The following is a 26217-nucleotide window of genomic DNA, read 5'->3' as shown; positions in this document are numbered from 1 at the left end:
AAAAAAAAAATAAAATAAAATAAATAGATAAATAAATAAAAATAAAAAAAATAAAAAGGAGAAACTGAGATCAGAAGGGGTTAGATGACACCAGTCATAGCTAGTTGTCAAAAGTATGGCCTGGTGGGCTGGGCATGGTGGCTCACACCTGTAATCCCAGTACTTTGGGAGGCTGGGATGGGTGGATCACCTGAGGTCAGGAGTTTGAAATCAGCCTGACCAACATGGAGAAACCCTGTCTCTACTAAAAATACAAAAATTAGCCAGGCGTGGTGGCCCATGCCTGTAATCCCAGCTACTAAGGAGACTGAGGCAGGAGAATCACTTGAACCCAGGAGGTGGAGGTTGCAGTGAGCTGAGATCTTGCCATTGCACTCCAACCTGAGCAACAAGAGTGAAACTGCATCTCAAAAATAAATAAATAAATACAATATGGCCATGAGCAGGAACACGGGCTTGGAGTGTAAATAGACCAGGGTTTAAGTTTGGGCTGTGCCACTTCCCAGCTTTGTGATGGTGGAGAAACTATATAACCTACGTGAGCATCCCTTTTCAAAATGTGAGGGTACGTATGCAGAGCATGAGTGTGGGTGAGAGACTCAGCAAACGGGAGAGCCCTATAAAGATAAGCTTATCACTCATGGACAGCACAGGCAGGCCATTGATTAGACTATATCTAAGCCCTGCACAGGTGTCAGAACCTGCTTGTTACTTCCGTTTCATTTTGTAATGCCACATGTCAAGAAGGGACTCACCTGAAACAAAAATGCCCTTAAAAATGACCATCACCCACCTACTTGTCATACTCAAGAGAAACGAGGTCAAAGATTTGCTTATACTTGTTCTTCATTGCCTGAGACCATGACTCAGTTGTCATAGTGATTATTTTAGACTGCTGGCATGTTTTTCCCTCCATTTTAGCTCTTTACTTCTGTATTTGGAGTGGGATTGAAGACTTCTGAGAAGTGGTTCAGGATGGGATTCAGAACTCTGAGTAAAGTAAGGTCGGAGAAAAGCCTGAAGTTTACACGAATGCAGCGAGCAGGTAAATTGTCTCTGCTAAAAATCATTGTTGCTATGGGCTGGTTGGGTCATGGTGGAGCTCTAAGTCAGTTACACTGCAACTCCAATCCAGGAGAGCTGGTACACTTTTCTGATGTCTGTTGATGCTTGGATCTAAATCCTAGCTCCCGCAGTTTCCAGCTGTGTGATCTTGAGCAAGTTAGTTAAAATCTTTGAACCTTAGTAACCTAATCTATAAAAGAGAGATAACATTGATACTTAGCTGAGAAGTCAATCAGATAATGCAGGCAATACCTCAGCACTGTGTCTGGCACAGAGCAAAGGTGCCCTCCATGGTGCCTGTTGGTGGTCCTTCTTTCAAGTGTCAAGCCAGGTTGTGCTGCTGATCTGGTCCTTACTGACTCTTCAGGACATTGGGACCTGGCTGTCTCTCTGGGTAAAAGTTGTGGGTGAAGAGTCAAAGACAGAAGGGTTGGCTGCTAAAGAATACTTAAACTAGAGTTGTTACCTGGCACAAATGTGAAGGTGTTTTAGAAACTGTAAAACACCAGGAAAATAGAAAGGAAATGGTGGAAATCTAGACCGAGCATTGATATACCCAACCAGGACTCTTTAGCCTAAAAGAAAACTGTGGTGAGACATCAGTGCTGTCATCACCCACCTGAAAGCCTGGCAGGGTGTCTCAGAGGTTGAAGGTAGCCTGGTCACTTCCATTTATGGAGACTCTCAGTAAGTGTCAAAAAACTTGTGTGTTTTTAAAAATGTTTACTTTTAGCATGCAATAAAAATACAATACAGGCCAGGAGTGGTGGGTGGCTCATGCCTGTAATCCCAGCACTTTGAGAGGCCGAGGCAGGTGGATCACAAGGTCAGAAGTTCGAGACCAGCCTGACCAACATGGTAAAACCCATCTCTACTAAAAAGACAAAAATTAGCCAGGCATGGTGGTGCATGCCTGTAATCCCAGCTACTCAGGAGGCTGAGGCAGGAGAATCACTTGAACCTGGGAGGTGGAGGTTGCAGCCAGCCGAGATTGCACCACTGCACTCCAGCCTGGGTGACAGAGCAAGACTCTGAGACTCTGTCTCAAAAAAAAAAAATATATATATATAGTGGTGATTCAAAAGGGAGTCACAGCCACAGTCACAGTCCCTAGCACTATGGCTCCTGGAGTTATAGAGAATGAATTCATCTTTTTTTTTTTTTTTTTTTTTGAGTCAGGGTCTCACTCTTTTGCCCAGGCTGGAGTGCAGTGGTGCTATCAAGGCTCACTGCAGTCTCTGCCTCCCAGGCTCAAGTGATCCTCCCACCTCAGCCTCCCAACTAGCTGAGACCACAGGTGTGTACCACCACACCCTGCTAAATTTTTGCAGAAATGGGGTTTCACCGTGTTGCCCAAGCTGGTCTTGAACTCCTGGGCTCAAGCCATCCACCCACCTTGGCCTCCCAAAGTGCAGGGATTACAGGTGTGAGCCACCGTACCTGGCCCCGAATTTTTAATAATGTGAGAGTAAGGAAATCCGTTGCCAGAGGAGACCAGGAGAAAAAGAAGGTAGACATCGATCTTTTGTTTAGGTAATGACAAAAACAAACAAATAAACACAAACACGCAATGGTAGAGGAAGCAAATCAAATCTTGGTAAGTTCTGTCAGTGATACTATAGAAGACCCCTACTCATGTTTTGAAAAGTTGCTATGCTAATCTTTAAAAGATTGCTAGTAATACAATGCCACATAGGAAATAAAAAGAGTCCAAGAAAAAAAGATCCAATATTTATATTCCAGGCCCCTGAAAGTGCACATTTAATAAGCACGATTTACACCAGTTCTCAAGATGCCATTGAAAAGAAAGTTAAATAAGTATTAAACATAAGTAGCAAGTAAGTGGTTTGGAATGATGAGTAAAGACTCTCAATGCTTAGAGAGAAATTGGGAGGCAATATAGTGTTTCACTTGGATGGAACCCTTATCAAATGATGTCCAGTGCTCTCAGGATCTAAGGACTTCCAGTTCCCTAGCTTTGTAAACTGAATTTTTGCTTTTCCTATTGAGCGTTTCCAACCCTTTGAATGAACCAGCTTTATTCATTTAGTCAATCGGTGATTCCCATCGGACTGTTTAATGCCACCAGTTCTATGCAGAAATCAAGGAATGCCCTCCCATTATACTTATACCCCCAAAGTTGTTATAAGCACCCCTCGAAGCAGCACGGCAATGAATGGAATTGTCAATGGGAATTGCTTAGAATACTGCCAAGGTAAGCTAATTGAACACACTGAAAGTACGATTCCTGGATCAGATGGAAAAACAGATTCAGTTTTACTTATATTCGTACTTGATTACAGTTCCCTGAGGCTTGAGCATGCACATGCCATATTTGCCTTGAAAAGTCAATTTATGACCTATAGCAGCACATATTTAACCTTATACAGTGTGATAAGTTTTCTGTAATAAGTTAATCGCCCTGCCATACCGAAAAGGAAAGCCAATTAAATCAGTTTCATGAATGTCAACAGATTATCATAGTCCTACATGTTCATTTCTAATATCTGCACATGTTAAAGAAATAGTCGCGAATCCTGACTTTTGGATTATGTATATCGCTCCATAAAGCACAGATGTATGTGGTTACCCACTGAGTTGTACTTTGAATATTAGTCATGATGGCAGTTTCTGTATTAGGGCGTAATAGAGCATGATTCTTAGATCAAACTCCTCACGCTCACAAAAGTGGTCATGTTGCAATAATTTTTAGAAATGTGGCTTTTTACAAAAATAAAAAATAAGTATTAGTATTGATATAAAGAAATTAGTGTTCCACAAGTGGTGTAGTTTGGTATTGGACACAGTTTATACGTGTATTCATATGAATACCATTTTCTCTTGGTCTTGCAGCATGTTTCTGTGACTGTCCCCATTAGAGATAACGTAGGATGTTTGGCGGAACGTTCAAGCCAAATGGCCACCCTGCTGCCTCCCTTCCACAATCCCAGGGTGAGAAACAAGGACCAATAGACTTACTGTTGTCATTTCAGAGGGCCAGTGGTAGGTGAAATCGCAAAGGAGTAGACGTAAGCTTTTCAAAAGAAGAACTGGTGCAACAGAGTTTACAGTTAGGAAACAGGCTCCTCTGGAGGTGTCAGAGCTCCCCATTATTGGAATCAAGCAGAGTTTGAATGGCCCTCTCTTGGAGACCCTAGATAGAAGAACAGTGATGATGAAGCAGAATTCGATGTCCCTCAGGCTCTGTGGATCTAATCACCCGGCTCATTTCCTCGCCAATACTACACCCCAAACCTTGGAGATAAGCCTCCCTTCTCCTTTGCTCTTCCCCTCAAATCTCCCTCCACACCGCTCTGTGGGAATCACCAAGTCATTAACTCTTCATCATCATAACTGACCTTTCATTAATTCATGCGGTCAGGCAAAGAAACAACAAGCTAAACCACCTAAGATATTTCCTGCCTTGCTTCCGACACACATCTACCCTGCTCCTATTCTTGATTTTAATTTTTTAATGGATCCATCACCCTTCATCTGTAAATCTCCTCATCCTAAATCTTTAAACATTACCTTTTTATTGACCAAGAAGGCTGGTTCTTCGGTAGGAAATCAGATTTCAACAGTTTGGATACCAGAGGGATATGAAACACTGTCTCCTTCTTAGGAAATTGTAAGCCTCTCAGTTAGAAAGCAAAGACCATTGTTTCCTTACAAAATTCACAACCAGAAGAATCACATGGATTACTTTGTCTCTATGGAAATGGAGTTTGGTGTTGATGCTTGCGGTCATGTTAGCTCTATTCTGGGGACAGGATCCCCTTCCACTGAGGGTTGGTTGTTTCACATGCATGTCACTCTCTCCATTGCCCCGTCAAATGGCCTCTCAGGATTTCTGTATTATGAAGACCTTGTCAGCTGTGTGACCAGAGCAGAAGCAGAGGCCGTCAGTGTGCTGGTTAAAGAGGCTGTCTGGGCATTTCTTCCAGATGCTTTCGTCACCATGACAGGAGGGTTCCGAAGGTAAATAACTTGGGTGGCTTTGCCTCCTCTGCCCTAATACCTTCAGTGGCTCCCTGACTCGGACAGGCATCTGAAATGGCACAAAAAGCCTTTTGTTATCTGGTGGCTGCTTCTTTCTGCAGCTTTGTCTCCCTCACATCTCATTTCAGCAACCCCAAATGGCTTGTCATCCCCTGCACATTCAGAACTGTTTCTTGCCTTATTTCTTTGCTTATTCAGACTTTTTCTGCTTTGACTGCCATTCCTCAAATTGTCGCTTGGCTGACTTCTCATTCTTTAAGACTTAATTTAGATGGCACCTCCTCCAGAAAGCCTTCCTTGACTCCCTCCTTCTCCATGCTGGATTAGAGACCCCTCTTCCATGCTCCCTGAACACCTGCAAAGCCCTTGATCCACAGCGATTTGTTTCTGTATGTGGTTTCTCTAAGTTTATAGAGCTTAGTTCTTAGCAAGACTAGCGCATGATGCCTAGCACAAAGGTGCTCAAAGCCTAGGTGCTCAAGAAATCTTGATTGAGTCAATGAATGACTGACTGAATGAATTCAGGAATGAGTGAATGCTTCACAGGGACGTGTGCAGTCGTTGAATATTGAGGCCTACATTTCAGAAAGGGATTTCTTTCCTCCCACAGCCTCCTCCACCTCTTTCTCCAGCCCTCTTACATGGTGGCTGCTGGCGATTCTAACAAAATAGGTTTGAGGCAAGGGAGAAAGTATGAGAAAATGGAATGTAAGATAATGCCTTTACTCCATGTCATAATTCCAGTAGTGGTACCTTGTGTTATGTGAATACAGTTCTTGATTTGCTTGTTGTTATGCTTGTCTCCACGTGTGTATGTGTGGTTGTATATAGGTCTGTGTGTGTAGAAGAAATAATTTTTTGTTATTTTTTGCCCAGATACACATAATCACAGACATGCTGTATATGACTTTTTCTGTGTCATACAGCTATTTTGCAAGGAATAGAGATGTGTAACCAAAGATGTTTTGTTTCTTTAAAAAAGTCGAGAGCCTCTGTGTTGCAAATCTTAAGCATAGGGCATAGAAACAAAGGTGATTTTTTTTTTTTAATGAAGACTAAAAATCTAATTGGTTTCTATTTTATATTGCTTTTTAAAATTAGGGGTAAGAAGATGGGACATGATGTGGATTTTTTAATTACCAGCCCAGGATCAACAGAGGATGAAGAACAACTTTTACAGAAAGTGATGAACTTATGGGAAAAGAAGGTGAGAAGAAAGATGGAAAATACATGCACACTCAAACATTATGTGAACACTTGAATTTTGCACATTGCTTGCCTTATATTTATGTAATGACCATCTAATCAATTCTCAATTATTTCTAGCAGCCTATACAAAGCCATATGACCTGCAATAAGAGTTTCCTGTTTTGGGTCCTAAAGTACATGTTATGAATATGTCCTAGATCTTGTTTAGTTATACTTACCTATTGCCAACAGGGCCATGCGTGGCTATGCATTTGTGTTTGACATGCAGAGGCATTAAAGCACCCAAACAAAGTGAAAAGCATGCACTTTGAAGTCCTGGGAAGTGTGAGCTGGAAAGCTGCAAGCTTGGGTGGGGGGCCAGGACTGCAAAGACTGGGATGAAATCAGTCTAAGAGGTGTTGATAATGCCTTGAATTCTGTGCTGGTCAATTACCATCTTGACTTTGTGCTGAGATGGAATGAAGGAAACTAATGAGGGCAAGCTGAGCCCCACAGAGGTCATGGCCCACCAACCCTCATCCACTGGGAAGATCAGACTTGTGACAGGCCTATTGCCTGGTGGAGGAAACCAAAGTAAGCTAAGCTAACCCTGCACCCAGAGCCACATGCAGACCCTGACTCCTGTCTAACTCTAGTGAGAGCGCCATCTCCCAGAGAGACCAGAGGGCCCTACCCTCGGGACCGGCTTGTGTTTCTCTCCACGGCTTCATCCTTTCTGAGCAGTTTGTATCTGTTGGGTGTGGACCAAGCTCACTCATATCCCAGAAAGGGAAGGCCTCAGATAAAGTGAAAATAAGAGCTAGAAACACAACCCTAGGGCCAGGAGCACTGGAAATGAAGACTCAACTTTAGAGCCAGATCCAAGTTCATCTCCGAGGCCATCCCAAACCCCCTCTGTCCCTCTCAGGAGAATGAACACAGGGCAGCCAGTGGCCCTAAGAGTGAACATAATAGACCAAGCCAGGGGATGGTGGCACAAGGAAGAATCAGTGAAGTGACTCAAGCAGGAAAGATGAAAGATTCTCATTGATAGACAAGGGAGCACAGCCTGTGGACCCTGCTAGCTGAGGCCTGGAAGGGAGTGGGCTGCCTGGCTCCTTACCTGGAGGCCTTGCTAAAATGGACCCATCTGACCTTGGTACCCTCCCCTTCCCATGCCAATACTATTAAAGACTGGAATGGGGTAGAGAGATAGCAGCAGAGAGTCCTCTTTCCATTGGTCTTTCCTTAGGGAAATCACACTGACTACTGGTCCCAAGCAGGGATGGACGTTTTATATGCAGGCACTGCAGCAGAGACTGATGTTAATGTAAGATGTGAGTTTTACATTTGGGATTTTAAAAGCATAGCCCGCCATTCACTAGCTATATGACTTGGAATAGATTACTTAACCTTTCAAAGTTTCACTTTCCTCATCTGTAAAACAGGGGTAACAAGCTTCTCTCATTAATTAAAGGAGCAGATTAAATGAAAGAATTAGATAAAGCACTTGGTGCAGTATCCGATGAATGGCAAAAGCCTAACAAATGGTGATGACTGTTATCATTATCTCTCATGCACAATTATTTATTGAACTCTGCCTGAAAGCCTGGCACTGGACCAGGCGAAGGGACTCAGGAGTGGGTAGGGACTTAGTCTTCCCCTTCACTAACTGACACACATTGACAGCAGGGAGGAGCTGTGGGGCAGTTTGCAATTTGGTGTCTCAGCCCTGACTAGACCCCTGCAGCTCCAGGTCTTCCCACAGTGCCAGGGTAGTGAAATCAGCAGATGAGTTCTTCATATATATATATACATATATATATATATATATATATATATACATATATATATATATATGTAAGGAATTTGTCTATATATGAAATATATGTATATATGGAGTCTCACTCTGTTGCCAGGCTGGAGTTCAGTGGCACGATCTCAGCTCACTGCAACCTCCACTTCCTGGGTTCAAGCAATTCTGCTTCCGTCTCCTGAGTAGCTGGTACTACAGGCATGTGCCACCGCACCCAGTTAAGTTTTGTATTTTTAATAGAGATGGGGTTTCACCATGTTGGCCAGGCTGGTCTTGACCTCTTGACATTGTGATCCACCTGCCTCTCAAGGCACTGGGGTTACAGGCGTGAGCCACTGCACCGGTCAAGTTCTTCATATTTAGTTTTCGCCACTGCCTCACTCCCATGCCCTGCCATGCTTACCAAAGACTGCACTTTCTAGATTATAAAGTGCACGCAGGTATACACCTGTACATTCTCTCACAATATGGACAATATACACATCCAGTGTTTCAAAACACCTGCGAAGCATAGTGAATAACCAATGGTATCCATTCGAGTCACCCATCAGATGACTCTAAATGTGATCTTTGTAGGAAACCCTTTGATCAGGGATGGGAGACAGGGAAGCAAAAATCTTGGAAATATTCATCTTGCGGGGAGGACTGACATCCCCAAAGACTCCATTAGCCTGAGTTCTCACTAGCACCAGTGGTTCAATCCAAAGAGGGGAGGTTAAATGGCTCTGGTTTTGGTTCCCGCCTGGTGGGTGAGACCCTGGGTACAGGACCCTCACTGTTCTGTGTGGCCACATCTCTAGGTCATGGAACTGCTGGGAGGTGGATTGTATTGACAGACATTAGAGGGTAAAGAATGTATTCACTTTAAGAAACCGACTTGAGTTTGAATACTGGGCACTGAGTTGGCCCAGAAGGAGTTGGAGGGAATTGGAAGCAAAGGGCAGGAAAGGAATCCTGGCTAGAGAGCCTCACACTAAGCCTCGCAGCCCTCCTCAGAAGGCGCCTGAGACCAAATTCAGATGGAGCCTTTTTCCTGTGGTAGGTCAAGCTGAGTGCGTCTCCCTCCTGCTTTACAGTTCTCTTTCTCTTCCTGAGAATCGGCCGCTCTGCACTCTGGGGAGGATGGCAGGGACAGAGGAGCAGGGAAATTCTTCCTTCTAGTCAGGAGTTTCTCAGTGTCCGGTAGGAAAAATAAAAGAACATGCTGATGTAAATATTCATTCAACCAGTGGGTATTGATGGGGAAGCCAGAGCCCAGAGGGCTGCCCAGCAGATAACCAGGGCTGGAGATCTAGAGGTGGCAGCAGGGATTGTGTGCATGTTTGACAAGTGTGCCCTCCTGCAGACAACCTTCTGAACATGCAGGCAGGAGCATTATGTTCAAGGATGCATTCCCAAACACCTTGCAAAATTCAAGACAAAACCCAATAAAGAATGGCCCATTTCTCTATTACCCACCAAGTGTCATCACCATGTGACAGTGGCACAGGCAGCTTACTATTAGGAATCCAGCTTTGTGGGCTTTTTTTTTTCCTAAGGAGGCCGTGTTATTACAAATTTGGCTTTAATGTGACACTTGTTCATATTTTTATTTCTCTCTTTTCAAATTTACATCATTGAAATTTACACAAAAGGCTACTATAGTGTACTAGTTTTAGCAAGTTTCCTTAAAAAGTAGACTTGTGTTTTCCTGAGCTGGTTATTGGAGGTTAACTATGGCAACATCTACTCCTCCTCCAGAGGTTCTTCCTATCATTGGTGCTTCCCCCTTCAAATGGTGTTTGTTCTTCAAGGCATTGGAGGGTGAAGAGTTCCCTCTTTTGAGGTCAACAAAATAAAAAGTATCTTTTTGAATTGAAATAATGTATTTTGCAGGTTTGTAGAAGAAATGCAAAGCATGATTCCTAACAATAATCAATTTACCAATGATGCCCAGAGTGTGGTCCCTGACCCAGGAACATCAGCATCACCTGGGAACCTGCTGGAAATGCCCTCCCTGCCCCCTACTGCATCACTCTGGGGACAGAGCCCTGCAAACTGTGCTTTAGCAAATCTTCCAAATGCTTCTGATGATAAAGCTTTTAAACATCTAATCTAAAGAGTGCATGGTAACAAATCACACATCCCAGCAGCTATGATGACATGATTTGAGGGTTACTTGGTGTTTTTGTTGCCAGATTAAGCGGTTAATAGCACTTTCTCTTTCCCTTCCCCACATCTGCCCTGTGCCATCAGGAACACCCACCAAGAATGGCAACTCGATGGGCACAGCTTAGAATCACTTGTCAACTTTCTGGATAGACAACTTTAGATGAAACGTATGTGGTTAACTTTATCCCATTTTCTCCAAGGCAGGCAGAGTAACACTTTTATGAGAAAGAGCTTCCCAAGTGCTACCTAGAAATAGCAAGTCATCCTGCCCCGACGTTACTCAGCCTCCAGCTACAACACTTTGGACTGGTTAAACCTGGTCATCAGTATATGACACTGTCTTCATCCATTTACATTGCTATAAAGGAGTACCTGAGGCCTAGGTATTAATAAAGAAAAAAGATTTACTTGGCCCATGGTTCTGCAGGCTGTGTAAGAAGCATGACACCAATCACCTGCTTCTGGTGAGGCCTCAGGGGGCTTACACTTATGGCAGAAGGCAAGGAGGAACTGGCAGGTACAGAGGTCACAGGGTGAGAAAGAAAGCAAGAGAGAGTGGGGAGGGGCTCGGCTCTTTGTAATCCCCAGCTCTCATGGGAGCTAACAAAGTAAGAACTCACTCATTGCCATGAGGAGGAGGATGGCACCAGGTCATTCATGGGAGATCTTCCCCTGTGACCCAAAGGCCTCCCATCAGGCCCCACCTTGAACATTTGAGATCAAATTTCTATGTGAGGTTTAGGGGGACAAACATCCAAACTATAGCAGGCATTAACTCAAAGCTGCCCCTCTGGAAATAATACAAATTTTTATTTCATTAGTTATTTATTTTTGAGACAGGGTCTTGCACTGTATCCCAGGCTAGAGTGCAGTGGTGTGATTATAGCTCACTGCAGGCTCAACCTCCCAGGCTCCAGGGATCCTCTCACCTCAGCCTCCCGAGTAGCTGGGATTGCAGACGTGTGCCATCATCCCTGGCTAATTTTTAAATTTTATATAAAGATGAGGTCTCATTATGTTGCCAGGCTGGTCTGAAATTCCTCCACATGGCTTTTTGTTTATGGTTGGTTTGTTTTTAAAGGACTGAGGGAGGCTCAGAAGTGGAGAGAGAAATGTTTTTGCAGTTTTGCCACTAAGTGGCTTTGCCTCAGCCTCTCTCATTGCTAAATTCCTTTTCTGCAGAGGGTGGTTAATGGAACCACTTCCTTGTTTTTTTTCTCCTAGTGTTTGCAGCTGGACCTGTAATGCAAGGCCAAACACATGCCCATGTTCTGCTCAAATCTGTAAAGATTTCATTAAGAATCCAGTATAAAATCATTGATCCTCTTCATCAGGGCCTTTTCCTAACACCATTCTGTTTGTTTTCAGGGATTAGTTTTATATTATGATCTTGTGGAGTCAACGTTTGAAAAGCTCAGGTTGCCTAGCAGGAAGGTTGATGCTTTGGATCATTTTCAAAAGTGCTTTCTGATTTTCAAATTGCCTCGTCAAAGACTGGACAGTGACCAGCCCAGCTGGCAGGAGGGAAAGACCTGGAAGGCCATCCGTGTGGATTTAGTCATGTGCCCTTATGAGCGTCGTGCCTTCGCCCTGTTGGGATGGACTGGCTCCCGGGTAAGCGCAATGTGGACCCATGGGATGATGTTAGCCTTCCAAAAGATGTAGGTCGAGTCTACCTAGGCCCAGGGGAGAGATGATGGCAGTAGGAGCTGGGTGACAGGGGAGGGGGCAGTACCTAGCAACCTCTAAATCAAGGCATCCTGTGCACACATGATCAAGTATGACAGATTAATTTAGAGCAGTTATTCCCAGTGTGTGGTCCCCAACACCAGCAGCAGCAGCCTTACCCGGGAACAGGTTAGACATGGAAATTCTTCACCCTACTCCAAAACTGTGGAATCAAATCAGAATCTCTGGGGATTTCAGCCCAGAAATTTGTGTTTGAAAAAGGCCTCCAGGTGTTTCTGATGCAGCTCAAGTGGGAGAACCACTGAAGTACAGAAACTGGCAAGGGGGTTGAAAAAGGAAACAATAAAGTGAAGAGGCAGCTCACAGATTGGGAAAAAAATACCTGCGCATCATACATCAGATAAGGGGCCGTTATCCAGGATATACACAGAAGCCAAAAGGCCCAATAACAAGAAAACAAATAACCCTATTTAAAAATGGGCAAAGGATTTGAATAGACATTTCTGGAAAGAAGACGTACAAATGGCAACTAGATATTGCCATCTTGCCTAACATCTGTAATCATCAGAGAAATGCAAATTAAAACCACAGTGAGATGTTACCTCACATGTGTCGGATTGGCTATTATCAAAAACATGAAAGACAGCAAGTGTTGGTGAGGCTGTGGAGAAAAGGGAACCCTCTTAAACTGTTGGTGGTATTGTAAATCACACTTTGGAAAATAGTGTGGAAGTTCCTCAAAAAACTAAAAATAGGGCCAACATATGATCCAGCAATCCTACTTCTGGGCATATATCCAGAGGAAATGAACTCAGCGTGTCAAAGAGAGGTCTGTACTCCTGTGTTCTTTGCAGCGTGATACACGATAGCCTAGATACTAGATACAAACAATCTAAGCATCCACAACAGATGAATGGAGTTTTAAAATGTGGTATATATGCACAGTGGAGTATGACACAGCCCTTTGAAAACAGGACATTCTGTCATTTGAGGCAACATGGTCAAACCTAGAGGACATTATGTTAAGTGGAGTAAGTCAGATGCTGAGAGACAAATACTGTATGATCTCATTTCTGTACATGTGGAATCTAAAAAAGTCAAATTCACAGAAGTAGAGAATAGAATGTAAAGTCGTGGTTAGCAGAGGTTAGGAGGTGAGGGCAGAAAATGGACAGGGAAAAGGGTCAACAAGTACAAAGTTCTGGTCGGAGAGGTGGAGTAAGCTTTGTTCTATTGCACAGTATAGTGACTATAGTTAATAATAATGTACATTAATAATAATGTACAAAGAAACTAAAAGAGAGGATTTTTAATGTTCTTTCCACAAAGAAATGGTAGATGTTTGAAGGGATGGACATGCTAATTAGTCTGATTTTATCATTCTGCAATGTATATACATGTATCAGAATATTATATTGTAACCCCCAAACACTTACAATTGTTATATGTTAATAAAAATAAAATCAAGCTATAACATTTTTTTTAAAGAGCACAAGCTGGGTTCCTCCCAGACCTGGTTATAAGCTGCTGCTCTGCTTCTTACTGTTGAATGATCTTGGACAGGTTCCCTTTATCCTGTAAAACTCCATTTTCCCATCAGGAAAATGAGGACGATGACCTTAGCTACTTTCTTGGGTTGCAGAGACAGTAGGTGAGATGACGTTCTCAAAGCCTCAGCACCAAGCCAGCACGTCGCCAGTACTAGATAAGCAGTAGCTCCCACCTACTGCCATTCACAGCAGAGGACACCTGTGATTTGAGTCCCATTCACATGTGTTCCACCCTCCCAACTAAACACCTCACCCTGTTTCTCCTGTTTCCCCAGGTAGCTGGCCATTGCTTTGAGTGAAATGAGCTTGTAGAGGGTTTTATGCAGATGACTGACACAACACAAATTAGTTGTTCTCAGATTTGGGTTAAATGTCAGGTGTCTTTGCTTTGGGCTGGAATTATTTCAGCACAGCATCTTAGCACTGGGATTTCTTACTCTAATGAGAAGTGTTGACTGACAACTAAATGCTTCTATCGTTCTTTAAAAAGGAGGAAGAAACAATAAATGCATTTTTCTGATAGACATAAATCTTTGGGAACACAGAGTCAATTGAGAAAGGGGAAAGTTCCAGAAAGAAGTCCTTGGTTATGCAAGGTCATGCCAGTTAAGCATCACTGGCTGAAGTGGTTGACCTTTGCCCATTTTATTTTTAAGATGGACATGTTTTCAGCATGTTCTTGTCTCTTTTCTCGAGTTGTCAGAAATTGTTGCTGTTGGTTCTGCAAGGCACTGGTACAGCACTAAGCTCTTTTTGTTTTTTAGCTGGGTGACTTTATTTTATTTATTTATTTATTTATTTTTAAGACGGGGTTTCACCATGTTGGTCAGGCTGGTCTTGAAATCCCGACCTCAGGTGATCCGCCCGCCTTGGCCTCCAAAGTGCTTGGATTATAGGTGTGAGCCACCACATGCGCAGCCACTGGGTGACTTCAAACAAATAAAGGACGTCTAATTGCAAAGTCCATCTTCTCACCCTGCCGGGGTTAGCGTTCCTAAAATAGGAAATTGTTCCTTACCACTAGAGGGCGCCAGTATCCCAGGCTTGCTCCCTAATCTCACAAGAGGACAAAATTTCTGGATTGTGTTTCTCAGGAAAAGCAGCCTCCATGACAATTCATTGCCCTCCTTTCCCAAGGTGTCCCTGTTCCTCTGTCTTAGGCTTCATGTGTGGCTCCCTTTAGTCTCAGAGCCCATTCCTGACTGTGGGAGATGTCATCCAGCAGCAGGTGACTTAGACCATGAGTTTCATGGCATCTCAGTATGAAAGGATGTTAAAGCCATAGGGAGCCTTAGTTATGTCCTTCCTCCATCCTTTCATTCACTCAATCAAGATTCAGGGAGTCTGGATGACTTGACAGGAGATTCACAGCCAGGTAGGGACAAAATCCAGGCTGGAATGGGTTGCCTGACTCCTCCATTCTCTTTTACAATAACAATATTCCAAATCATTTGAACCCACCAAACTATTATTTATCCAGCATCTACTCTGGACCAAGCATTTTTCTGGTACAATGCTCACGCTATCCATTTATTCATTCAGTGAAACATTTGCCATACATCTTCTACACGTGCGGCACTATTTGAGGGAATATGGCTGTGGACAGAACAAACCAGGTTCCTGCCCTCACAGAGCTTACATTCTAGTGTGCTTGTGTGAATACGGACCTCTGTCACCAGAGAGCTTGGCCCTGGGGGAGGAAAATCACTTTGAGAATGTTTAATGGAGTTAGATATTTCACTACAGGGATGTAGCCACCTAATAGTGAAGACATTCTAGGTGTGATGATAATTTAACTATCTCCTATCCAGCAGTTTGAGAGAGACCTCCGGCGCTATGCCACACATGAGCGGAAGATGATTCTGGATAACCATGCTTTATATGACAAGACCAAGGTACAATTCTCTTCCTAAAATGGGCTACTTTGATCCTCATCCCCAAGGCTGGCCCCCTGAGCTCTTTTCATGAACTGATTTTAGCGTCCAGGTATGGTTTCCTTTGTTATGTGTGTTCCACTTCCAGTTGATCATAGTTGAGGACAGCAGGAAAGATTTCCAGAGTCACAGTTTCCACCTCGCCCAGAATGCACTTCAAGAGCTTTTGGCTGAAAGATGTTGAGCTAATTGGGCTTCCAGAACCAGTCCAGCAGTGAACATTAACTGGGTTTGGTATATCCTTGGTGTTGGCAATGAGTAACTCCAAAGTAACCAGAAATCCTCAGAAATCACAAATACTACTTGTGCACCCCTCAAATGCAGGGAGCAGTGGCATTTTGAGTGGCCATGCAGGCCATTAATGACAGTCTTCTGCAAGAAATAGAGCAACAGAGCTGCCCTGAGACATGAATGAGCAGCCAGCTAGCCTCATTGACCAGCTACGTCATTCATTTGGTGTGCTAGTCTTACTGTGGTCACGATCCAATTCATGCCTCAGCAAAATGATAGATACTGTAGAAGTTATAAAGAATTAAACATCCAACTGTTAAATCCACAAGTTCTAAGGGCTACTCTTTTTACAGTGATCAAGAACACCAAAATAGGCTCTGGGGGGAAGAAGACTCAAAATAACTAGAAGTAATGGTACTGGCTGGGCGAAGCGGCTCACGTCTGTAATCCCAGCACTTTGGGAGGCGAGGCAGGGGGTCACGAGGTTAGGAGTTCAAGATCAGCCCGGCCAACATGGTGAAACCTCGCCTCTACGAAAAATACAAAAAATAACCAGGTGTGGTGCCTCGTGCCAGTAATCCCAACTACTCGGGAGGCTGAGGCAGGAGAATCGCTTGAATCTGGGAGGTGGAGGCTGCAGTGAGCCAAGATCACACCACTACACTCCAGCCTGGGCAACAGAGTGAGACTCTGTGACAGAAAAAAAAGAAAGCAATGATCCTTTCCCTGTAGGAGTTTGTAGTCTAAATGAGGTGTATTCAGCTAGAGTTGTCTCAGTTACAAATGTCAGAAATCAAATCTAAAGTGGCATAAACAAAAAAGGGAACTTGGATTATATACTGCAGTATCCAAGGGTTGAGGGGTGGCTAAATATGGGTGCTCAGGCAGGCTTCCCTCAGCTTTGGCTTTATTCTCAGGCAGGTTTTCCCATTAGTCCCACTCTTACAGTTACTCCAACAGACAAGAGCCTCTTTCCCTTTTTTTCTTCTCTCTTTTTTCTTTTTTTTTTTTTGAGATAGAGTTTCGCTCTTGTTGCCCAGGCTGGAGTGCAATGATGTGATCTTAGCTCACCATAACCTCCACCTCCTGGGTTCAAGCCATTCTCCTGCCGCAGCCGCCTGCATAGCTGAGATTACAGGCATGCACCACCACTGGCTAGTTTTGTATTTTTTTTAGTAGAGATGGGGTTTCTTTATGTTAGTCAAGGCTGGTCTTGAACTCCCGACCTCAAGTGATCCACCCGACTCAGCCTCCCAAAATGCTGGAATTACAGGCCTGAGCCACGGTGCCAGGCTAAGAGCCTCTTTCCTAATAATTCCCTCAAGAATCCTAGCTGATACTCCTTGGCCTGGCCTGGGTGGTGTGCCTATCCCTGAACCCATTACTGTGGCTCTGATTGGCCAGACTTGGGTCATGTGCTTCTTCTTGGAATTGGGAGCAGCTCCAGGTAACCCTCCTGGACTGAAAGTCAAGAGGAGTGATTTGCCATAGAAAAATCCACGTGCACTGGGCATGGTGGCTCACACCTGTAATCCCAGCATTTTGGGAGACTGAGGTGGGCAGATCACAAGGTCAGGTGTCGAAACCAGCCTGGCCAACATGGTGAAACCCCGTATCTACTAAGAATACAAAAAGAGGCAGGAGAATCACTTGAACTCGGGAGGCAGAGGTTGCAGTGAGCCAAGACCCCACCATTGCACTATAGCCTGGGTGAAAGAGCAAGACTCTGTCTCAAAAAAAGAAAGAAAGAAAGAAAGAAAAATCCAGGTGCTGCTCACAGAAGAGGGAGCTGTGGATGCTGGCAGGAAAGCCTTGTATGCTGAGCTTGTAGGTGAAGGCAGATTCACACAGTACAATGAAGGAACACTTGCAAATTAACACGCTAAATAGTTCAATGTAAGCAAGTAACTTCTATATGCCTAGCACTGTGCTTTGTACAAGAAGGGATGGAGAAGAAGAGCTGCTTGCTCTTGAAGAGATCATAGGGTGGGATCCTGCCGGGGCTAGAGGCAAGCATAGAAAGCTAGAGGAATACCCAACACATACAAGTATCCTGTGATTATCAGCAGTATGTAATTATGACTGCATGTTAGAATTACCCAGTGCTTTCAAATAAATAAGACCTCTCCTGAGCTTCTGATTTCACTGGACTGGCAAATGACTCAAGCTTCAATGTTTATTTTTTAAACTCCATCAGTTTGTTCTAATAAACAGCTGTGGTCAGAGCTACAGCCCATAGGAAAAATATCCAAATGGCTTTTGCTGAATACATTAAAGCTGTTATGATTTTGCCTAATTCATTTAGTACCATATTTTGGAAAGTCAGTTAAAATGACTTTTTATACTTGGAAGCAGGGAATTATGTTTGGGCTATAATTCATTCTGACAAGGCAGTTTTATAAGTAACACTTTCACGGTGTCCACACCGTGGTGCTTATGGAAAATATCTAATGCACATATTTCTTGTTATGTTTTCAGAGGATATTTCTCAAAGCAGAAACTGAGGAAGAAATTTTCGCGCATCTGGGATTGGATTATATTGAACCATGGGAAAGAAATGCCTAGGAAAATGTTAACATATTTTTCCTATTCTTTTCAAGTTAAATAAATAATGCTTCATGTTAGTAAAAGATGCCTTGGGAAAATTCGGGGTTATTTACATCTTCTCGAAATGCAGATTGCCACTAGAAATATATAGCTTTGGAAACATGGAAAGGTGCCACGTGGTAATGGGTAAGATTCTAATGGGCCATGTTTATGACTGTTGCGTAGAATTCACAATGCATTTTTCAAGAGAAACGATGTTGTCGTTGGTGGCTCCTTCAGAGAAGCTCATCAAAGCTGGCTTTGTTCACAGTGCAGCTGAAATACTGTATATCTTCAATAAAAACAGGAGGAAACAAGATGATGAAATCTGATTTTCTTTACTCAAATATTATAAACTATTTTAAAACACAGGTGTAACCAAGTGGAAGAATAGAGCTTACAGTTTTTCTTAAGGGGACAAACAGGTTTAATGAAGATGCAGAGATTCCAGCGGGGATTCTGGGTCCCTTCTGGAGGTTGAGGAGGGGTGCTGCCTCTGAACTGGCTCAGTTTGGCTCAGTGCCTGCTTCTCTCCAGCCACTGTACAGCTGGCTCCCTAAGCATCCCAGTGCAGGACCACATAAGGGATGTACTCTTGCCATCATGCTGAAGGAAAGGCAATGTCCTAAACCACTAAAGAAATATCCTTTTTTCCATCTCGGACCTTCTGTCTACACCTTATGGCTCAGTCTCTCTCAGGAAGTCAGTCTCTCTTGGCTTCTTCATCTGAGGGCACCCAAGGGAAGGGAGGGAGCCCTGGCTGAGGGGGCCTTTGGAACTTCCAGGCTCCGGACCTGTTCTCTCCTTTTGCCTCCTCCAGGAAGCATAGACCTTTTGCCTTGAAGGGAATTAACAGGTCATCTGTTCCAGCTGCTTCGGTGTCTTCAGCCTGCTAAAGAGCTGGGAGGCCCATGATGACCCTTCTCCCTTCCTTCCAGTCCCTCTGAAAAGAGGATTTTGGGAGATACAGGACTCCATGGAGAAGTATGATGCCCCCAAGATGCACAGGAAAGGAGACTCTTTGCCTTTTTATGATTAGGACCTAGGAGTGGTGGTGGCAGGAGGTGGGGGTTGTATAATAGTATTGCCAAAAATTCAGCATAACAAGCCATTCTCAAACCTAGAGGCTTAAAACCTTACAGATCTACACACCAGCTAGTTTGGCTGACCGAGGCTGGACTCTACCCGTCACATCCCTCATCCTCCTCCTGGGACCCTAGGGCTCATGTGGACATATGCTTCTCATGATGCCAGAGAGCCACAAGCGGAAGAGAACCCAGGTGTGCAAGCACTTTCCAAGACTCTTTTCAGTCTGTGTCTGAAGCATGTCATGTCTATGCCTCAAAGGATGGAAATTGTGTCCTGTCCCAGTGGGAAGGTATTGCACAATTACAGGGCAAATTGCACTGATGCAGGGGAAGAAAAGGTCCATGGGTGCAAGCTATTTTTGAAAGACAAATGCTGCATGTTCTCACGGATAAATGGGTGTTGAGCAATGAGAATACACGGACACAGGGAGGGGAACATCATATACCAGGGCCTGGAGGGTGGGGGAGCTAGGGGAGGAATATCAGGATGTGGGGGGATTGGGGAGGGATAGCATTAGAAGAAATACCTAATGTAGATGATGGGACGATAGATGCAGCAAACCATCACAAAAAAAAAAAAAAAAAAGAAAGATGCTTCGTCTCCTTTTCACTCTCTTCTCCCTGCCCACCAACTCACTGAATCCTGGTAGACTGCAAAGTGCCAGCCATTTGAAGCTGACAAGAGGGGGTTTTTGCTCAGCAGGGCACTGAGCCCTGTTCAGGAATGGGCCATTAGCTGTGTTCACTCAGTTGGCAGACATAATTGATAGGGTGAGCATTCATCCTGGTTTGACTGGGACAGTTCCCGTTTATGCCTCTTGTCCCTGCATAATTATGATAGCACACCCTTTTCTCTTAAAATTTTCTGGTTTGAAGGACAAATTATATGGTCATTGTATTTATGAGCCCCTATTGTGTGCCAAGTACTGTTCTTGGCACTGAGGACTCGGAGAAGAACAAAACTTCTTGTCTCTTCTCACAAGGAGTTATAGTGGCTTCTCTGCTTATTACCTCTTGGGAACCAAAAAGGCCACCCGGGGGAGTCAGGTAGATCTTGCTGAGAAGAGGGAATCCCTGAAAGACCTTCCCTGAGCCTACAGGTCTCAGGATGGGGCAGGTGCTGGGATGAAGCTTGAGGTGAGGGGAGTGGGAATGATGAAACCCGTCTCTGGTGGTGGGTGTGTGGGGAGAGAAAGCCAGAGGATGGACTGGTCTATGTTCCTGATTGGTGACAACTTTGCAGAAGCCCGAGGTGTAGGCCTGGCGCTTTCTCCCCACATCACCCAGATCACAAAAGAATAGGAAAGGAGCCCGCGGTATGGGGGCAAACTCGGAAGACTATTGGTCCATGTCCAGGGGGGCATAGCTGGAGGGGAGCATTGAGGAGGCTGCCAGAGGGAAAGAGAGGGGCACAGTGGTGTCCGATTGGATGGGAACAGGTCCCCAGTCAGAGGTGGCTTCCGTGGAGTGGGGGACTCAGTGACAGGTCTCTGGCAGTCAGTGCTAGACGGCACATCAGGTTCACGGCTCACCAGTTTCTCCACGACTTCATGGTTTGACCAACATTACCCAGACTCCCCTTCCTTGGATTATTTAGCAGAACGCTCTGGGGCTGGGTTTAGGCAGTGCCTGGGAGATGGGACTTGATATCAACATGTGACCAAGAGCAGCCCAAGCCCTCGGGGGAGGGAAAACGATCATGTCAGTCCTGCCAGTGCTCCGCTCTCATGGGTGCCTGGGCCCCAAGCCAGAAGCCAAACAGCACCTCAGACGGGATGAGCAAATGGGTGGAGAGGGTGCTTTAATCAAAGCTCCTCTAGACACCCCTGAAACTTAAAGGGGGCGAGGGACGAAGATCTCATGAAACCCAAGGACTGACGAAACCCAAGGGCTGACAACAGCGCATCTGGGCATCCTGCGACCACGCCTCAAAACAGTCAGCCGGCATCACCCACTCGCTGACTGTCGAGGGCCCCACAGTCTCGCTCTGCTTTGCCTAAAAATCACTGAATCCCCATTGGTATTTTCTGAAACAGAAAATGTGATAGGCCTAGCTGACCAGCCTAATCTAAGCCAAATGGTCATTGGTTGCTCTTCAGCCAATAGACAGGCTCCCTTTGGGTCAGGTGTGCATAACGGGTCGAATCAGTCATAACGGAGATGCCGGGAAGTGAGATGTGTAGGAAGAGAGGGCTGTGGCTGGGGCAGTTTCTCCAGGACCCGCTGTGGTCACGGTGAGAACCGAAATCCAGGGGGAGCACGGAGAATTCTAGGAGACTGCGAGCTGCAGCTTGGGACAGAGATGCTCCGTGGAACCTGAGCCGCCCAGGCCTTCCGGGTTTGGCCCACTGTCCGAGCTAGAGAAGCCTCAGGGTCTGCCCCAGGACTCCTCGGCACCTTCGCCACCGGAGAAACGCATCCTCAGAGTCAACCGAGAAGTCAGCAAGGAGCTCAGGCATCCTGGCAGGGAGGGCGAGGTGAATCAAAGAACAGGGCAGTCAGGGTCCGAAATCCAGATCTCTTCTTCATTATATCTGTCTCTTGGAGTAGAGGCTTGGAAAACAAGGAAGGAAAATGAGCAACCAAATGACAACACCGGAGGTAAATGACTGGTTGACATTAAAGCAGGAGAGCTCTCACCTGGAGGAAAAGATTTATTGCCCAACTAGGAAAGTACAGTACAGGCTTAGAAACCCTGGGGGGTGATCCCGGTGGGCTGAGGATGGCTTCACAGAGGAGAGGGATTTGAACAGGTTTTAGTGAATGGGAGGATTTGGATCTACAAATAGTGGTTCAAGCACGAAGCCCCGGGAAGGTGGACTGTGTTCTGCAGGCCTTGAAAGGGACAGCCGAGCCAGAGCTTTTGTTTTTGGAATGAAATTCTAAAAATGAACTTCAAAGACTTCTCTTACACACTTAAAACTTAAAAGGGAGAAAAAGAAATTTTTGTTTTGTATAACAGAAATAAAAAACTAGCAGACTGTGGGTCAAACAGCCCATAGACATTTTTTGTCTGGCTGTCACGGTATTTTAGGAATTTTTGAATTAGTAGCCAATACTTAAAACTTGATAGAGTACATTTTCTTTTTAAAGGATGTATGTCTTCTTTTGGAAAACAAAAGACATGGTAAAAATAGGCTGCATTCCCACTTGGCTTCGATGTTCTAGAGCCCCCAGTAGGTGGGTGTGTACTCTCTAGCTCAGCCCACACCCTGTCACCAGCCTGCTGCCTCCCTACTGAGAGTGTCTGGCCAGCCCTAGGCTTCTGTGGTTCTGAGCCCCAGAGTAGAGGGCAGAGCCCTGGGTGGAGCTGGGCACTGCAGCTGCTTCACTAGCACACTGCACCACCCGGGGCCCGTCATGCTCTGTCTGGACTAATTTTCCTCACCTGTAGAATTAAGGTTTGGCCCAAATGGTCAAAAGGCCCTTTCCAGGTTGTAATGATGATGCAAGAGCTATGCTCCACATCTGATAGTAAATGCACCCAAACTAGTGCACAGGGAGGATGGCTGAGTGGCAGGAATTTCACCACCGCCCCTCCCTTTAGACGCTGACACTTGCTCCACCCAACCCAGAACCCTCAAAGACACAAGTGACAGCAAGGCTCTTCCAATTAATCAGAGGAGAACTTCTTTCTTTAATTGTGGTAAAATATACATAACATAAATCTTACCATTTTATGGTAAGATTTAAAAATTTAAAAATTTTTTTAAAATTTAAAAATTTAACCATTTTTAGCCACTCATTTCGGTGGAGCTAAATTGAGCACATTCACAGTATTGTGCGGCCATCACCACCATCCATTTCCAGAGCTTTTTCTTCACCACAAACATAAACTCTGCACTCATGAATTAAGCAGACACTCCCTACTCCCTCTCCCCTCAGGCCCTGGGAACTTTGATTCTATTTTCTGTCTCTATGAATTTGCCTATTGTAGGTACCTCATATAAGGTTTTAGCGAATGGGAAGATCTACCATTTGTGAAATCATGCAGTATTTGTCTTTTTGTTTCTGGCTTACTTTTTAGCATCATGCTTTAAAACTTCATTCAGGTCGTGGCATGTGTCAGAATTTGCTTCCTTTTTAAAGCTGAATAATCTTCCACTGTAGACATGTACCACATTTTGTTTATTCATCCATCAATTGATGGACATTTGAGTTGTTTCTACCTTTTGGCTATTGTGATTAATGCTGCTGTGAACATTGTCACACAAATATCTGTTTGAGTTCCTGCTTTCAATCCTTTTGGTAGGGACCTAGTAGTAAAATTGTTGGATTCAGTGGTTGTTCTATACTATGTTTAACTTTTTATGGAACCGCTGTATTGTTTTCTATAGCAACTGCACCATATTACATTGTTAACCAATAGTGCTCAAGCTTTCCAATTTCACCACATCCTCAACACTTACCTTCTATCAAAGGATAACAGTGGTCAAAAGACAACAATGGTTATCTTCTGTGTTGTCTGTTTTATAATAGCTGTCCTAATGGGTGTGAAGTGGCATACGAAAACTTTTGCCCATCCTAGAACCCAAAGGCAGTCCAGGCTGAAACTAACACACTGAAAGGGGCTCAGGTATGTGTGTGAGTGTTACATCTTGAGTGAATGGCTAAAAAAAGCTGGGGACAACATGAGGGTGGACAGCAGCCACCCCCACTGAGAAAGGCCACATGACAAGTTGTATTCACATGCCTCAAATCCCAAAATCCACAAAGTATTCTAGTCTTTTATGCTGCCCAGTGTTTCCCAGTTATGATAGTCAAGATTATTTTAGGTAGTAAGTAGACGAATATGTTTATACTGATAGAATCAATATTTATTGAGTGCTTACTATGTAACAGTCATTTTTCTAGGCACAGGGTATAGAAAGGATAACAAAACTGTCAAAAATCTCTGCCTGTATGATTATAAGCATAAAGCTTACATTCTAGAAAGATGTTTATGTTCGAAAGGTGTTACAAAAATGGTTCCTTATTGATGGTAGTGATACAGAGCTTCCTTTTTGGAGTACGCTTATTTAAATAAGAAAAGTGACTCAAGATCAGGGGAATCATTTAGGAAATATTACCAGTGGAATGGGGATGTGGCAAGAATGAGGACAGGGATACAGGTGGCTGACATTCGGAAAATGTACAGGTAGCCTTGCCACCTTCCTTGAGCAACTCCCCAGCCCTGTTCTCTGGAGGCCCCCACCAAACAATAGCCCCAGGAGGTCCATACTGGAGGAGGTTTCCCCATCAGAGAACCTCTCAGAGTCTAAATGCTATTTTTCTTATTTGAAAAGGACTGCTGGAGATGCCACAAATGCCCATGTCTTTTTTTTTCTTTTTCTTTTTTGCTGTAAGCCAGAATTCTTAACAGTTCTGGACATGTTTTTCTGCTGTAGGCCAGAATTTTTCTCAATTATGGTGGTGACTAGTTACCAGAACTCAGCCTTCGCCAATGCCTCCTACTTTGGGAGCAGAGTGCCCTCTGATGGCTCACAGAAGAACCCTCGCCTGCAAGTACAGTATGATACAGCAGATCAAGTAAGAAGCAAATTATCTGTTAAAAACATTGGAATTATATGTAAGAAGCCATGGATCACCAATGCTCTAATTGTTCACTTTTTTTTCAAGACTTTTAAATTTGTTTTATTTTGGGTAGTTTTTATTGCTGTGTCTTCAAGTTTACTGATCTTTTCTTCTGCAATGTCTATGGTTTGATTAATCCTCTCCAGTATTTTTCCCACACATTGTAGTTTTCATCTTTAGATGCATGAGTTAGGTTTTAAAAACTATCTTCCATGCTTCTATTTAACATATTCAATTTTCCCTCTAGCTTATTAAATATATGGAATATAGTTGTAACTGTTTCAATGTCCTTGTCTGCTAATGATATCATCTGTGCCAATTTTGAGTCAATTCCTATTAACTGAGTATTCTCCTCATTATGAGTTACATTTTCCTCCCTCTTTGCAAGCTTGGTAATTTTATATTGGATTGCTAGACATGGTGAATTTTTTCCTGGATATTTTTGTATTCCTGTTAATATTTTTGAACTTTGTTCCAGGATGTGGTTAACTTACTTGGAAACAGTTTGATGTGTCCTCATCTTGCTTTTGAGCTTTGTTAAGCAGCACTAATGTAGTTTACTCCAGGGCTAATATTCTTCCTCAGTACTGGGGCAATACTTTCCTCAGTGTCCTACCTGATGCCAGGTGAATTGTGATGTTTTCTTCTCTGGCTATTTGGGAAAAGGCACTGTTTCTGGCCTCCCCCTGGGAGGCCTGGCCCTTTAGAGCTTAGGGTATTGTTCCCTCTAAATCCTTGTGTGTGGTTCTTTCTCCGGCCTTGGGTAGTTTCCTCACATGCATGTGCTGATCAATAGAATAATCACGAGGGCTCCTCTGTCTCTGTGCAACTCTCTCTCCAGTACTCTGCTCTGCAAAGTCTATTCACCTTGGCCTCCATGGACTTCCAGCTCTGTCTCGTTAACAGCATGTGCAAAGGCCATGTGGTGCAAGGACCATGGTGTCACAGAAAAGGCCCACATGGCAGGAGGGCCATGGCGTAAAAAGAGCAGAAACAAAGGTCTTTCAGCTGGAGATTCCCACGTGGTTGAGTTGCAGAGAGAAAGCGTGTGTTTGTGGACAGACCATGGCATCTAAAGGGCAGAGAGGAGGCCTAACTGGTTGGGGCAGAGAAACTCAAAGGGGTGGGACACAAGACTGGGCCTTCCGAAGATCTCAGAAGAAAGACCCCAGCCCTTACCTTGGCCTTTATAAGTGGGTAATCCCTGGCCAGGCGAGTCAATGTAATTACTGTTTGACTCTTCTTGAGAAAATCAGTCACATTTATGGTAGAATTTGGCCAACATGGTTTGTTCTCGCTCACAATCAAATCTTTTAATTCATTTTAGCCTGAAAATGAAAGTC

At 44.2% G+C, this 26217-nt stretch overlaps 1 protein-coding gene across 2 annotated transcripts in view; it reads left to right on the top strand.

Annotated features, from left to right (window-relative positions):
* Positions 1–18531, top strand: part of DNTT (DNA nucleotidylexotransferase) — a 47081-nt gene extending 28550 nt beyond the window's left edge. The window contains exons 6-11 of one of the 2 annotated variants that reach the window (XM_017502814.2): positions 922–1045; positions 4914–5046; positions 6169–6274; positions 11591–11836; positions 15276–15356; positions 18105–18531. In XM_017502814.2, the coding sequence (XP_017358303.1) occupies positions 922–1045; positions 4914–5046; positions 6169–6274; positions 11591–11836; positions 15276–15356; positions 18105–18191 (777 nt within the window). In that variant the 3' untranslated portion in view covers positions 18192–18531. Of the gene's footprint in view, positions 1–921; positions 1046–4913; positions 5047–6168; positions 6275–11590; positions 11837–15272; positions 15357–18104 lie in introns of both variants that reach the window. The other variant, XM_017502813.2, reaches the window with a different exon arrangement.
* The last annotated feature ends 7686 nt before the right edge of the window (positions 18532–26217 follow it).

Source organism: Cebus imitator, unplaced genomic scaffold, assembly GCF_001604975.1.
Source record: "Cebus imitator isolate Cc_AM_T3 unplaced genomic scaffold, Cebus_imitator-1.0 Scaffold299, whole genome shotgun sequence".
In the NCBI taxonomy this organism is placed as follows: Eukaryota; Metazoa; Chordata; class Mammalia; order Primates; family Cebidae; genus Cebus; species Cebus imitator.
The sequence above is the reverse complement of the archived record's forward strand: the minus strand, read 5'-3'. Positions and strand labels throughout refer to the sequence as shown.